This window comes from Poecile atricapillus, chromosome 2, assembly GCF_030490865.1.
Source record: "Poecile atricapillus isolate bPoeAtr1 chromosome 2, bPoeAtr1.hap1, whole genome shotgun sequence".
Taxonomy (NCBI): domain Eukaryota; kingdom Metazoa; phylum Chordata; class Aves; order Passeriformes; family Paridae; genus Poecile; species Poecile atricapillus.
The window spans coordinates 24,284,203-24,299,767 of NC_081250.1; the positions used below are offsets into that span (position 1 = coordinate 24,284,203).

Here is a 15,565-nt window from a genome sequence, read left to right on the forward strand (position 1 = left end):
CAGACAGCTGATTTTTTTCATCTCTTTTGCTTTTTGTACATTAGCTAGTGTGTGATAGTGCTGCAATATGACCACATGACTGTTGCCCTGAAAACTCAGCTTCTGAACTTGCTGACATGGTTTTCTAAAGACTTTCCCAGGACAGTAGCTGTAAACATAGATATGTGTACATTCTTTCTGTTACACATCTTATGATGGGCATCTCTCATGGCCAGTGCAGTGAGAAAGTGTCATCCTGACCATCCAATCCCTGGCCGTGGTCAGAAGCCTATAAATCCTGGGAGGAAAAATAAACTCTGCTCCTTCTTTCACCACACCTCGACCTGTGTCCGTGTGATCTATTCATCTTCAGCGGCAACACATGACCAACAATGTGGTTTACATTGTTTACAATGTAGCCCTCAAAGAATATAAATCAACATTGTTCCTTGGAATAAAATATGCAGCTTTTGTCACAGAGCATACTGTAGAGAATAGACAGGGGGATGGATTTGCTAGAAGGGGCAGGGAAGGAGGGTTCTGTCACCAGCCTCAGCATCCCAGCAGGCCCAGTCATGTGGTGGGAGCCCCCTGCTCACTCCTGCTGTCCCTCTCCCCATAGCCACTTCCCCATCCCCATCCCAAGTGATGCACCAGGGCTGTGTCCCTCCTCAGGCCCTGCTCCTCTTGCTCTGTACCTCTCAGCTCATGTCCCTGGCAGTGAGCTCCCCTAGCTCTGCACAGCACTGGGACAGATTTGTCCTCCCCAAATCAAACTCATACTTCCAGCACAGGCTGTAACTTGCACTGGGAATAGGGATTTCCCCAGGTAATGGCAATCCTAAATACCCTGGGTGCCCAGAAGGGTGGATAGACTCAGTTGTATCCTCAGTTTTTCTGTGCTCTCCTCAGAAAACTTATTTGCATTTCCAGCATTACGTTACTCTTCACTTGAGACAGTCACTCACACTATTGGGAAAAGTTGCAGTGAAAGGAGCTCAGTTAACCATCTGGCTAACAAGCACAGAGGACATGGACAGGACCTGTAATTCCTGGCTTTTTCAAGAACATGGTGCAGGCAGAGGCTGTTCAAGAGAGCTAAGCAGAAGGAAGTGCAGTGAGTCAAAAAAGGCTCTCCCCTCCTCCTTCCAGCCCAGGATTCCTTAGCTAAAGAATGATCATTGCTGCACAACTTACAAAATTCTCTTGTGATTAGGAAGGAGCATGCAAGAGCTGGGACTATTTTATTTTCCTCTGATTTACCTTTTTCAAGTGCTTAAGGTATGTCCTAGCTCTTTTCTCTCCAGAAAGCAATTTGAACTCTGTCAGTGGCTTCTTCACAGAGCTGAGGGTTTCAGCAGTAAATAGTTTGAAGGCATTTTGAGGCTCTGAGATCTGGAGCCTCACCCTCTGCAGATGAGACTCGGCACGCTCCTCCCTAACACTTTATGGGATGAAATCAGAAAGCTATTTTGAGAAACCAGATTTCTCAAAACTGAGAAAAAATAAAACCTCAAATTTAAATGCTACTGGATGCGCATTGTCATATTTAAAACCATAATTCTTTCTGTTTGGGACAGAAAAACTGTGGGTGTTTGTACAAAAATGAGGCAATAAAGAGTTGGATAATTCTCTGTCAGCTCTATTGCAATAATTTTTCAAAGAGCTTCTTTACTGTATGTCTAGAGTTCAAGAGCAGCTTTCCATCTGCATTACCTCAGAGTACAGTCTGTAATCTTTTTTTGTCTCATATTAAATAAAAAAAAATAGAAAACTGGAAAATAAAAATGAGGTGAGCACTACTTCAGTGACCCATTTACTTTTTAGTGTTTGTAAATTAAAAAAGTTCTATGATCATTAGAACTTACGTGATTTCATACTGTACAGTTCTGTTTGAGTATTGCTTAGGTTAATTCACATTAGAAGGATGCAAAATTGCACTTATGAAACCAGTTAAGGAACTCATTTTAATTATCAGTACTGAAGGGGCACTTATATGTATACTACTAATGTATGATATATTGGAAAGAAGACTACCCAAACTATCTGATGAATTTAAACCATACTAAATTCCTCCTTCTATATAAACTGATCTCTGATTATCTGAATATTGTCTTAGATTTTAAAAGAAGTCTTTACAAAGGTGAAAGGAACAAATCCTGATAAAACCTAATCAAGGAAATGCCTTTAATATTAAAACAGATAATTCCCAGTGTTCTTCTAGAATAGGCTTCATAGCAGTTTTAGTTCTAATCCTATTTGAAGATGTATTGGAGTAAAACAGTTAGTTGCCCCACCAGGTCAAGCAATCACATCCAGCAACTCTGTGGGCACTGAAACAAAGACTGGAAACTTTTTGTTTAGCCTTTATTTGCTTGCACCCAATGATGAATACTGGTGAAGCAGATCTCAGGTAAAGCAGATGCATGTGCTGCTGCAGGGGAACGCTGCTCTATTCAAGATCATTTTTCTGCACTTAAAGGAGGTTATTGAAGTCTCTGGATTCACTCCAGCTCTTCTTGAAATCGTGGTAGAGTCCCTCTGGCTGGCACAGCGGAAATCCTACAGGCGCCTTACGCTCCAGCACAGCAGCTTGGATCCATGAGAGAGCAGTAAATATCATTTGTCATCACTGTGTTTCTCATTAGACTTCCTTCCCACTTTTAGAGGGGAAAAAAAAAAAAAGGGGAGTGGGGGGAAGTGTTGCCAGTTGTGCTACTTTCTACTGGAGGCATTTCTATGAAATGTTCTTTTCAACGTCAGTAAAAATCAAGATTTTACCTGTTGAAAATTACTGTAATGATGGAAAGCTTCTTTCTGATTTGCTTGTGTGGTATATTTTTCACCCTCTACACTCTTGACTCTTTAAATAGCTTTTATTAGTATAATCTAATAGTATAATCCTCTTTATCTTGCTTCCCACGCACAGGGAAAAAATCTCATAGACAACAGTGTCCATAAGCATTTATTAGATATTATGAGTTTTATTACTGCATTTCACTCTAAGCTTTAAAAAATGTAAACAGGCATTGCCATCTTACGAAAGCTGCTGCAAATTTCCTGAGTAGGGCCCTACCTCCAAGAAAGCTCACTGAGCAAAACCATTGTAATTCAACATGAATATCTGGCCTGAGAAATAATAAGGCTTAAGATTCCTGTATGCTCACCAGCTCAAAGTTTAGCCCCACCAAGTCACACGATGCAGTGTGCTTTGAGCTGCAATTGCATTTAAAACCTTTCACACAACAGCAGTTGGGCACCTAATCCAATTTGTCTGGAAGGGCACCAGTTTTGTCCATACTCATCTGAAATTATGGTCAGCACTGCCAGTACAAAGGAAACCTTCATTAAAAGTGACTTCTTTTATTTCCACATAATAGATAAGATGTTCTACATTTCATAGATTAGTCTTTAACTTGCCTGAACTATTTCTCTTTTATGAATAGTTCACACACAAGCTGGGAACACTCATTTCTCTGGCATTTATTTGGAAATCACAGCTCAGGATCACACCAGTGGCTAATGCTTCTTGTTTACATAGATTACTTTTTAAATATAACTGCTGTTCATTGGGCTATACATTCTATGATTAACACCCCTTCTCCTCAGCAATTAAGTAATTTTTGAAATGACAGACATTACTGTACAGGACCACCAGACACTGAAAAACAAGGCTTACTTCAACAGAAATATATATTTCTCTGTTTATCATTGCCACTGTTAGTCTTTCTTACTAGAAAGATGAGGCAGATTTTGCTTTCAATAACACTGATGTAAATGCATAATAATTCTGGCACATCCACAGCCTGCTTTGTCCAGATGCACACAGTCATAGCTGGATTGTTTCCCTAGTAGAACAGAATTCTTGTCCCTGTCTGGGTCAGAACAGCTGCCCTCAGTCATATGGCTGACTGCAAGCTTCAGAATAAAATCTCTGACCTCAGACACAAATTTAGGGATTATTTTTTTTTTTAACATGGCCCATTGTTTCTAAAAAATGCTTCTTTCTAAAAAATTTCCATGTTTTCTGCCTCCTCAACTGATGAGAAGTGACAGAGAAAGAGGAATGCTTCTGGTAATCAGAATCTGACTCCAGGCACACAAGCTGAACTCATTGTCTGTTTGCTACTAAAGTATGGAATTGTGAGAAAGCCCTTTATTGGGGCAAATCACTGTTAAAATGATATGTGGTAAAATTCTGCTTGCCATCATGTAGCTTATCAATAAAAATATTATGTGCTTCCACATAGATTTTTTTCTTTTCTCTTTTGACATTTAAAGTTCCATTGAAATATAAAGATGAAGCCAATCTTCTACTCTGGAAATAACTTACAAAGCAAATCCTTGAGTACTGTCACAGCACAATGATGAAGAATCAGTGCAGATTTTAATTTCTTGTAATTTTTATATAGTTCTTTGCAAGATATCACTAAGAAATGATCTGGAATTATGGGTCACAATGAAAGTTAAAGAGCAGTGATGTTGCAATGCAGTTTATTCAAATCTGCTTGTTCCAGCAACTGCTTTTCAGTGGCAGGTATGACTGTCCTGCGCAAATCACTAGTCAGGAGTTTCAGTGGCAGCTTACCTATGCAAACCCAACTGATTATAATCACTGCTTCCCTCCTCTGCAGTAGAAATTTGTACTGTGACACACAATACCAGATGCTGGACACTGGCTACTATAATAAAAGTTAATTTGTAGGATGGTATGGGCTGCATTAATTTTCAACATGGCAAAACACTAACCGTAATAACACAACCTTGGGCCAGTGTTGCTTCATCAGCAAAATGAAAAAGGAAGTAAGTAATGAATCATATAAAAGGCTTTAGATGACAAGTGTGAAGGGATATTAGAGTAACCTAAGAACACAAAGCAGAGCAGCACAGTGACGGCTGGAAATCTCTGTAGCTCAAAAAAAAAAAAAAAGATGAAGGTATTTACCTGGAAACATGATGCAATTTATGTAATAGCTTCAACGAGGAACTGAAAAAAACTTCCATGAGCCCTTCCTTTCCCTGCCCCATCTCCTCCAGAATACTCTACAGCCTGCTCACTAGGAAACCCTGTGAAAATCATGTATTACATTAAATTTCTGTATGATACCAGGTAGATAAGGAATGTGATCTTTCACTGAGCACTTTAGCAGCAACCCATTAGACTTTAAATTATATTTTTACGCAAGAAAAGGAAGCGCCTCTAGAGCAGCTGCATTACACAGGGTGCTGTAGTGGTCACTGGAGCACCTTGGTCCACCAGGACAGCTCTTGCTGCGCCTCTGAGTTAGAATGAACAGAAGAGTGCCAAATTCTTGGATCCTTTCCAAGACATGAGAAGGTTATTGCGTTACTCAGGGCGTGTTATGATGTGTCTCAATTCTGAGATCAAAAACTAGAGTGGAGCTGCTCTCAGATTTAGGGCTCCTTTTTAAATCCTAGGTCCACTTTTGTATGCCATCCAAAGATACTCCTATGAAAGTCAAAGGCACAGACAGATAAGAAGTAATAATAATTTCTTAACCATGATCCCAAATATTATATATATTATATACCCCATGGTGTTGCTGTTAAAAGACAGCCATCCTTTACAGTCAAACTGTATTTAAATTGAACTTTGACTTCCTAAACAGACTTAGATTTTTATAAGCCATGGTCAGAACATGAAAAGAGCGCAGCCTTAAATGTTAGTGCTAGGTACGAAAAAAATATTCAGAGGACAATCTGGGCTGCTGCACTGAACAGCACAGCCCAACTTCACAACCAGCAGGAAGGGGTATGGGAAATGTCCACAGGTATCTGCCCTAGCTCCCCCAGAGAGTTTATACTGGCCCCTTTCTGTTTGAAGGCTGGTTACCAAGAGGTTTGGCATGAGACAAACACTCAAAACTGTGTCACTAGTTACCCACAATTGTCTGCCACAGTGTCCTCATTCATCTGCACTAAGCAAGACATGATTAAAATAAAAAGGGGGTTTTCAGACCAAGAACCAGAAATGGAATGATAGAAAGACAATGGAAAGCACAGAAAACTTCTTTAATCAAAAATCTGAGAGTGAGAGAAACATCACTAAGAAAACAAGATCTTGACTAGTTTCCCGACTGTATTCCCACTCTGAAACAGGTTTAAAGCACACACCTCAATTATTCTAACTGAAAGCCAATGTCATTTCAAACAAATAGCTTGTTACCCACACAAAAGCTATTCAGATAGTGCAACATCCAACAGGAGACCCAGCAGCAGACAATAACTAAACTAAGCCCCTCCTTTGAGTGCACCTCTTTTGAGAGAGGCAGCTGAGCTACAAAACTGCTGGGGATGAATAACATCAATGCAATTTATTGGCTTTCTTCAAATAAAGACCTCGGTGTAAGGAAATGATTGAAGAGACAACTAAACTCTGTTAGAGTCATAATTAACAAATTATAGGTTCCATTACACATATTGGTCTATGTAACTCAGGATAATGACAGAACAAACTCTTTTTTTTTCCCCAAAAAACATTTTATTAACATTACTTATGAATGTCTATTTAGAAAATGTGGTATGCAAAGTTAACTGAAATTCAGACAGGACTAAAATACAAAATATAAAAGAATGTGCAAAAGTATCACCACAGTCATAACCTACCATTAGAAATATAAAAGTGCCTCAAAAGAGGTATTACTCTTTTGTAGATGAAATTTGCAGAAATTTCTGCTGCTCTGCTTCAACAGCCACTACATTATCACAAATATCAAGATCCTCCAGAGATATAATCAGCATGGTTCCATTAAAATCAGTAAAATTATGCTGATTAATGGCATATGAGGATCTGGAGTAACTTAGCAAAAAATTCAAATGCCATGAAAAAATAATGGCTACATTTTTATTTTAATACTCAACTAGCTTATTTATTGCCTTTGCCAGAGTGTTTATCAAGGCATCCCTATTCCAAATTCTCTCCTGTGGCGTGAGCTGCATTTAAATTTATACTTCTTTTACTGCTATGAAGGCTTCTGAAAGCTTTTGCTATGAACATTAACTGTAAATGACAATCTATTAAATTATAGGGCCAAAGTATGTAAATGGCAGGGCAATAAACCTCTGAACACACTTGCAAAAAGTTCCATTTTTTTAGCAAGCAGAGGATGCAAAAAAATTTTAGAAATCCATGGTGGATTTTCAGTGTTGGACTCTCCTTAGCTATAACAGCCAATTGATTTTTTAAATTTTAATTGATTTGAAACAGCTGAAATAGTCTCCCAAGGCAGTAGTAACATTCCCCCATAAAAACATGGAAATCAAAACAAATCTTTCCAAAATATTATTGCAAAGACAACAGAGCAGAAGAACCAAACTTAGGTTCATTCTTCTATTAAATGCACTTATAAAAAAGTAAATTGCATAAAAAGCAGCTCTGAAAGACAGAACCATGTCAGTATAAAACTTTGAAAAATATCTTACAAAAGAAGAAAGTGAAGTTGACAAAAAGTGTTTCAAACAGCCAAGTGCACATCAGCCTTAAGACTTCGGGTTATACGTGTGAGATTTTTTAATCAGTTTTCTCACTATTTTTCTGCGGGATACATTTGTTGGCTTGCTGATTCTTGGTTTCTGATTTCCTGCTAACAAAACAAAGGAAGCAGTTAGGGAAACTGAATGGCAAAACTGTTTCTACTTGTTATTGTTTGGGTTTCTTTCATGTTTTGTTATACTGTTCAAGCAGTTGTCCAATAATAACATACCAGAAACTGTTAACATGTGTTCTGCATTCCCTATTCTCACACTCTAAGGTCTCCAGTGTGTTCACCTTTGGCACTGGAATCCTACTTTGCTGCTCCTTTCCTGAGTGGCCTTATCTAGCTGTCCTGCAGTGACAGCAGAATGGAACTAAATACACTTCCCTCTATCAAAAAATACAAACCAAACACAACCACACAAACAAAAAACCCCAACCTATTCTTACATTTCTCTGAACAGTGGGGCAAAGGTTAAAATATAGCCAGTTCTTCTGAGATAAAAAGATAAAATTATTTGAGTTTCTACACAAAACTCACAGAAGCTGCAGAGTGGCCTAAGACAGTTAACTCCAGATCTGCTTTCAAAGGCTGCATGAATTGTGTGAGTGCAATTCAGAAAACAAGTACTCTGCAATCTTGACTGAAAACTTTGTCTTGCTACCTATTTACCAGCACACAGAGCCACCGAGGCCAGTTCCCAATTCTTTTACTGAAATGCATTTGCTTTCTTTTCCAATATAAACTTTTAAAAATGAAATTAATCCCAAACCTTTACACTCAAAATACCATAGATCAGTTTAACAAACAGATGTATATTTGGACGGGGAAGGTCAGCTGAATTCAACTTTAGACTCCAAGAGGTAACAGGAAAGATGCTGAAGAGGAAGTAATGGAAGCAAGAGAGGAGGAGTGGCTTAAGTTGCCTGCATTATTTGCCTGATGCTGCTGTGCACTCCCAAGCTATAGAAATGAATATGCATAGCACAACATTAATTAGCACTAATTATGCCCTTAACTTCGGTCTTTGGCTGTACCAAGCCTTACTGAATTGTGAAATCCACGAGTTGATGAAAAAGCTTGTAACTGATACTTTGCATGTGGCTATCTGCTGCTCTAGTTACAAGACAGACAGCATCTCCTCACCTCTTTCTTCCACAACAACAACAACAACAACAAAAGGTGAGGAAGAGAGAACCCCCAGGTGGATCTGGCTGGGCGTGGACAGGGGAAGTGTGGAGGTGAGACGCTGAAGAAGCAGTTTCCTTCCTTCTCTCCCCGCACACTCCACACTGGAGTCTGGCTCTACCACTTGACAAGTGGTAATGGTTGCAAATTAGATAATCACAAGCATCTCAGATAAACTTAACATACTATTAGAGACTCTCTCATAATACTGTGGCAGAGACACTCAGACTTGTCATCCACAGAAATATTACTGTCATGACTAACTGGCAGGCAATATTTTTATTTCTGAGGACTTGCTCAGGGTACAATCCCTGTCCCCAGTCCTGGATTTCCAGCCCAGAACTGAAGAATCATCTCCCAACATAAGGCTTCTGACTACACAAATACTGAAGTACTCATTCTTTGTGCAGACAAAACATGCATGTTTAAAACAGAGCTACTTTTTAGTTTTTTCTTTTTCCCAAAGGCATGTACATGCTTGATACAGCCTTAAATATTTTTCCCATTAGTATCAATTTTTTTTTAAATACTGTGCTATGTCTGCTTCCTAAGTGTGCTGGGAAACAACATACAATTATGTTTTTCTCCATCTCATTTATTTTCACATCAAATTAATTAAACTAGAGTATTAAAACTTGCAATAGCTGGTATGAACATATGACTGCAAAGAAAAGCACAAGTGTTTTGATTTACAAGCACAGCCAGGAGCTGTTTGAATAAAAGCATTAAGAAAAATCAATTATCATTCCAAGTTTCACAGCCAGAGAAACAGCTGACAATGCACAACTGATGAGGCAGAAATCTTTCGTAAGAAATGTGAGTAGGCAACAGGGAATTAAGGTAGGATGGTAACTTCTGAAAATGCAAAGGAAAAAAGTAAATTGATTTCACAGCCGACTTTAATCCTATTTAAAACTATCCAGAATAAATGGATATCTTAATTAGTAGTCCTGGAGATACTGAACAGTTTAAAGACTGATTCCTTGCGGGCTCTAGAAAGCATCCTTAGTCTTTGTATGCCCTTCTCTATACTTCATTCAAATATGGTGTAACTGCCTCACATCAAACTGATCTTGCCAGAAGGATTTAGCATTGCATTTCAATCTTCCCTGCCCTTGAAAATGTAAGAGTCCAAAATGCAAAAAACATACCTCTGTAGCAAGCCAAGGTGAGTAAAAGAACACTATGAACACTTGTTACTGTTATGTGGATTGCTTTAACTGCTTGTGACTGAAAAAAAAATAAAAAAAACCAAAACAACAAAAACCCCTTACCTTTCCCACAGACATTGTAGCAATCCATTTCAGTGACGAAGTTGTTGGCATTTCCACCACAGCCAGTATATCTGAACTCTTTACATGATTTAGTCTTGGTGTCATAGTAATAGCGAGGCACAGAAGAGGAACACAATCCTTCATCCTTTGGGTTATAGCATAGCAAGGGGCCAGCTTGGGGAAAAAAGGACAAAGGGGAAAAAAAAGAAAAGAGAGAGCGAGAAAAATTACAAAAATGTAATCTCTGTATGTGGCTTCATAAAATTAACCCTGCAATAAATTTTGTGTCTGAACAGCTATTTTTCCCCTTGAATTGACACTATTACCAATGATTTCAGAGATTTTCTACATCTTATTCCTGTGAGCTGTAAATTTGAGAAAGCAACTGGCCATCCCAGAAAACAGGATTGTATCCCTTAAGTGAAATTCGTCAGCTTTCCCCATCTGTGGTACTATACATATGACAGCTAAGATTTTTACATAATCTTATTCCATATATGTAGGAATATAGCAATCATTTCAGTGGAATAACCTCTATAGAGAAAAAAAAGGCACAACTTTGCTACAATTTTGTCAGCAAATTCTGCTTGCAGCAAAAAGTACAAATCCAACAACTTTCCTCAAGAGCATGTTTCTTTTTGCCTCAACAAAATTTTGTTTTTCCCGCTGCAGACCCTTTAGCAATTCCATGTATGTGCTACAGAAATAATTCAGCTTTCACCGAAGAAAATGCTGGCAATCTGTCACCAGCCACAAATAAATGTCATCAAGCACTAATAATGCTTAGGGCAGTGGTGCTTTTATACATTCTGGTATATCTTCAAAGAGCCTATCTTGAACTGGATATTAATCTGGTGTTCAAGTCAAAACTTAGTTATAGTGACCTGCTCATAATTACCACCATTCTTACTTAAAGCTCAAATGAAGAGACAGTGAAGAATCACAGCAGGCAAAACACTTTTGTCAGAAGTTGAGCTGCCTACCACCATCTCTCAGGTCTGAATTTTAGAAAGGTGCTCCTGCTTTACATGACACTACCACTTCCCTGAATGTGACTGCCACAATCTCTGACACATTTGCCTCAACACAGATCTTCAACCTTATTATTTCTCTTCAGCTACATTGTAGAGCTCTCTAGAAATCAAGAAATTGGTTGGGTATAGCTGTGGGTGTATTTAAGATCTCAGCATTTCTGTTCTTCCAGTAACAGCTAAGACAACATATTAAAATTAAAGTGGACAATATAAATATCTTTTACACAAGTCTTCAAAAATACCACTGTATAGGTATTCACACAAAAATATCAAATGAAGTATCATCTTCATATCACTTTAAAAACACCTATTTTATTAAAAATTTGGAACAACCATTACTTTTTTCTGGCAGACAGTGGTCCACACAAGACTGCAAATCTCTGAAGTTGTTGCCATTTCCGTAACAGCCACCATAGATGAATTCCTCACACTTCATCGAGCTCAAGTTAAAGGCGTATCTTCTTAGATAACCCCTGCAAGGTCCTCCATCAGCCTCCATCCGGCATAATTTGGGCACCTCTGCAGGAAAAAAAAATTCATCCTCTGTAAAGCCAACCCTTCATGCTTTGCATACAGAATAACATGGTAGCGTAGGCAAAACAGTATTACTTCTCTTGCAGGCAAGTCCCAGTTTGTCCCATCTGCTTTTTACTGGAGGAATCCAATGCACTGATTAGCGAGTAAGCACAATACTAAATCATATTTAAAATACTAATAGATAAATTCCACACATCATCTCTGGGTCAACTCGCTCTGCATTTTCTGCCTAAAATTGACATCAGCAAGAAGCCGCAAGAATCAGGAGAGTCACCAGTTGGGCTCAGTCATCTTAAAGGTCTTTTCCAACCTGAACAACTCTATGATTCTAAGACTCTGTGATGTATCGGGTGGGTGCAGAGCTTCCCGCAAAGCCAAGCAGCCCCCCCGGTGTCCCCTCCAGCCCCCTGCCACTCCACGGCCCTCCGGGGCACTGCCGGTCCCTGGACTCACTCTTGATGGTCCAGCAGCTCTTCTCGCAGTCGTCGAAGGTGAGGAAGTTGTTGGCGTTGCCGTAGCAGCCCCCGTAGGTGAACTCCTGGCAGCTCTGCGTGTGCCGATCGTAGTACCAGCGCGGCACCAGGGCGCGGCAGGGCCCGTCGTCGGGGGGCAGCAGGCAGGCGCGCTGCTTCTCTGCGGAGACACCAGACACCGGGGCTGAGGCCACCGCGCCGGCGGGAGCGGCCCCGGCCCCGCGGGCTCCCACCGAGGGCCCGCTCCTACCTGTGAGGGGGCGCTGGGCCAGCGCGGCGCAGGCCAGCGGCAGCAGCAGCGCGGGCAGCGGCAGGCGGCGGCCGGGGGCCATGGCGGGCGACTGGCAGCGGGGTCCCTGGAGCGAGCGGCGCTGCCCGCTCCGACGGCAGCGCTTTATATGCACCGAGGCGGCTTCCCCGGGCCGCCTCCTTGCGCAGGTGGTGGGAGGGGAAGGTCTGATTCAGCGGGGCAGGAGGTCGCCTGCGATCCGGCCGTCAGCGGGGCGCGGAAGGCTGCGCGATGCGGGAGTCCGGGGGCGCGGACAGCCCCCGCCCCGCCGCGGGGAGCAGCGGGGCCGGGCGGGGGGCGCCGCCCATGGCCCACGGGCCTCCGCCCCGGGGCTGCGGAGAGCTGGCTGGGGTCCACCCCCCGCCCCACTCACATTACGGGATGATGCTCGAAGAGCGTTTCCTGTAAATCACGGCGAAATCCGGGACGGGTCACTAAGAGAAAGCCCCCTTTTCTCTCCCCACGTGTGTCCCCTCCCCGCCCCGAGGCCGCTCCCTATTCGGAAGCTCCGGATAGAGGGCGGTGGGACGCCGAAAATCAAACGCTGATCCTGCTGCAGGTCCTATTCCAGTGTAGAGGCTGCTTAGCGGGTGCCGCCGAGACAAACGCGCGGCATTACTTTGCCTCCCTTGTGTAGAACGCCGATGAACTTGAGAAAATCGAGGTACCATAAAGGGCTTGGACTCCGAGGAAACCCGAGGGACCGAATGGAGTGTAAGGAGAGATGGATTTCAGGAAATATCATGACCTGGTTTATTCTGTAGATTTTAACCCCACCAGGCAATTGGGTGTGATCTGTGGGAGAACGGGGTGAGATGCAAACAGCATACTTTCCCTCTCTAATCTATTAGACACATTGCATTAATTAGTGTTTATCCCAGATTGACTATAGTAAGAGAGATAAGAGTGGCTGCAAATTAGGCATGTTCTCCATAGATAACAACAAACTAATCTGATCTCCTATTGTTGTTCTCTGCTCCCTTTACAGTGAGACTGGGCCGCAGTCCTGCAAGCAGGCACTGCCCTCGATGGGTTGCAATACAGGGCCCTGGAAATCTGTGGCCTGCAGGAAAGAAGCCGCAGTCTACACGGGCTGTAAGCAGGAGGCACTTCAGATCACCCTGGTTATTTGAACTGACTTTCTCTCCACAGCTTCTCTGCTTTGCTTACGTCGTGGAGGATTACAACCTAGTTTCCTGACATAGTTTTATTTTTCATAAAGGCAAGAAAGGAACAAGTCTAATCCCTACCCCACCTACATAACTTCTGAAAGGGTATGAAGGGCACCTCCTTCCCTCCTTTTTCAGAATTGTTCCTTTTTTCAGGTTCACCAGTAGCTAAAGGATATGTGGGTGCTTTAATGTCAAGAAAATAAACCCTGGTGCAGCTCGAGTCATCACAATGGAACATATCTGCCATGCTTTAGGTTCTTATATCTACAACTGTTACTAATGGGTGTCCTCATTTTTAGGGATTTTGTTCAGCTTATTAAGCAGAGCAGCTATATTAGAGCTTATGTCTTTCCAAAAGAAAAGAACCAGCAAACAAAAAACCATGTATTTTTTCCAAAAGAAAGCAAAATGTCATCTTTCTAATACTGGGAAACTAAAGGGGTTTTAATATGATGTTATTTAATATGTTGTCCTAGACTGATGTCCTTTAATTTTCATCAAATTTTTTCGAATTGCAAATAAAGAAATTTAAATACCACTTTAAACAATTGCAGCAAAGTGAATGCTGTAATGCAAACAGCATTTTCAATATTTTCCATTTCCTCTGTGCACAGACACATAGAAATCAAAGTCTGAGTTAAAGCCACCTATCCATCAGTTTCTTTGCTTTAACTTAGATCAGGTAAATATCTGTAAAAATATAGGAACCACAATAAAAGTTAACACAGCAAGTGGTAGAAGGTGCATGACTGACTGCCATCTGCAGAGCTAGTCATGTCAGCAGATAGGTCAGTGAAAGCTTTCCATTATAAAGCCATGGATAGCAAATTCTTCCCACCCTAACCGTGTCAGTGGTGTGACAGAACCCACCTTGAGCTCTGTCCTGCACCCTACACCTGCCTCCACCACATCACATGCTCTCTGTCTCTCCACACCATAATCTCTCTGCTCCCACCAACAGCCTGGGCTCCTCTGAGGCTCTGGCCAGCCAGCTCCTTCCACCTCTTTTGACTGGCTCAAGACCAGCAGCTGGTGAGGTTTAGGAATGCAGCTGTCAGTGTAGGTTATGGGGGTGTAGAAAGTGCATATCAACAGCTGGGAAGATGGAGATAGGAGCCACAGGGAGAGGAAGAGAAACTGATCTTAGTGAACAGGCTAAAGTGAAATGAATACAAACCCCAAGAGCACTATAGTAGCAGTGCTGGAGAAAATGTAAATCATACATGCTGCTGACAGTTGCTTCCATCTGGTGAGTAGAGAGAGGAGGAGAAAGGAGTGTGTTTAATGGGAAAAAACAGAGGAGGAGAGAGGGAAGGCTAACCAGCTCTAAGGATCTTTGAAGTGGCAGATAACAGAAGCACTGCAAGCCAATTTTTATGGCCTGTAGCTATGTTCAGTCTCAGGGGTCCTGAATTCTGCTTCCATTGCTATTGTAGGAAAGCAGCTTCTAGGATGAGAGATGATAGGTGCTGTACAAACATGCATGAAGGGACCACTCTGTTCCTAAAAGTATAGAAACCTATTTGGGATCTAGACCTCAAAACTCTGTGCCACCACAGAAGAATTTCCTAACTCCTTCTTGCATTTTCTGAATGCATCACTTCCCTTACATTGAGGACTCCACCTCAACATGTCTCGTAATGCCATGTGTCCAAAGTGCAAGCCAGGCAGGATAACCCTCTTACGCAGAGTTGCAATTCTGCTCTGCAGACATGCCTACCAAATAGTTGCCATGTCTGGCATTGATGGGCTGGCCACCTGTAGGGGCACTTTATATGGGAGTGGTTTCTTCCCCTCTCTACCTTAGCCCAGTTCATCTGTAATTGTAATGCACAAATATTGAGGAATGTACCCATGCACACCACCTGCTTCTGTCCTAGCCGCTTGGCAGAACGCACAGCCCAAGGATACTGGTAGCACAGAGCGTCATTTCTGTGGCCGGGAGGTGCATGTGGAGAAGGTGGTGGGGAGAAAGATCTCACCGCTGGGCCAAACACCCTAGCCGATCTCGCTGCTCTTGTCCCGCACTCAAGTTTTAGAGGGTGAGACCGGGGAGGTCAGCACGGGAGGGTCTTCCAGCTCCCGGCTCCTGCTGGGACGGCCGGACCTCCCTGTGCAGGCAG

The 15,565-nt window shown here is 41.9% G+C and overlaps 1 protein-coding gene across 2 annotated transcripts; it reads right to left on the reverse strand.

Annotated features, from left to right (window-relative positions):
- Positions 1–5,997: 5,997 nt before the first annotated feature.
- Positions 5,998–12,700, reverse strand: TFPI2 (tissue factor pathway inhibitor 2). 2 transcript variants are annotated; one of them, XM_058832175.1, is made up of 5 exons: positions 12,232–12,700; positions 11,962–12,141; positions 11,311–11,490; positions 9,938–10,111; positions 5,998–7,580 (listed from the first exon to the last, which is right to left on the reverse strand). In XM_058832175.1, exons 1-5 carry the CDS (start codon positions 12,311–12,313, stop codon positions 7,480–7,482), a joined length of 717 nt encoding a protein of 238 aa, XP_058688158.1. In that variant the 5' UTR covers positions 12,314–12,700; the 3' UTR covers positions 5,998–7,479. The 2 variants fall into 2 exon arrangements, with proteins under 2 accessions (XP_058688158.1, XP_058688156.1); XM_058832173.1 differs by having other exon boundaries at positions 5,998–7,583; positions 12,232–12,693.
- Positions 12,701–15,565: the final 2,865 nt, after the last annotated feature.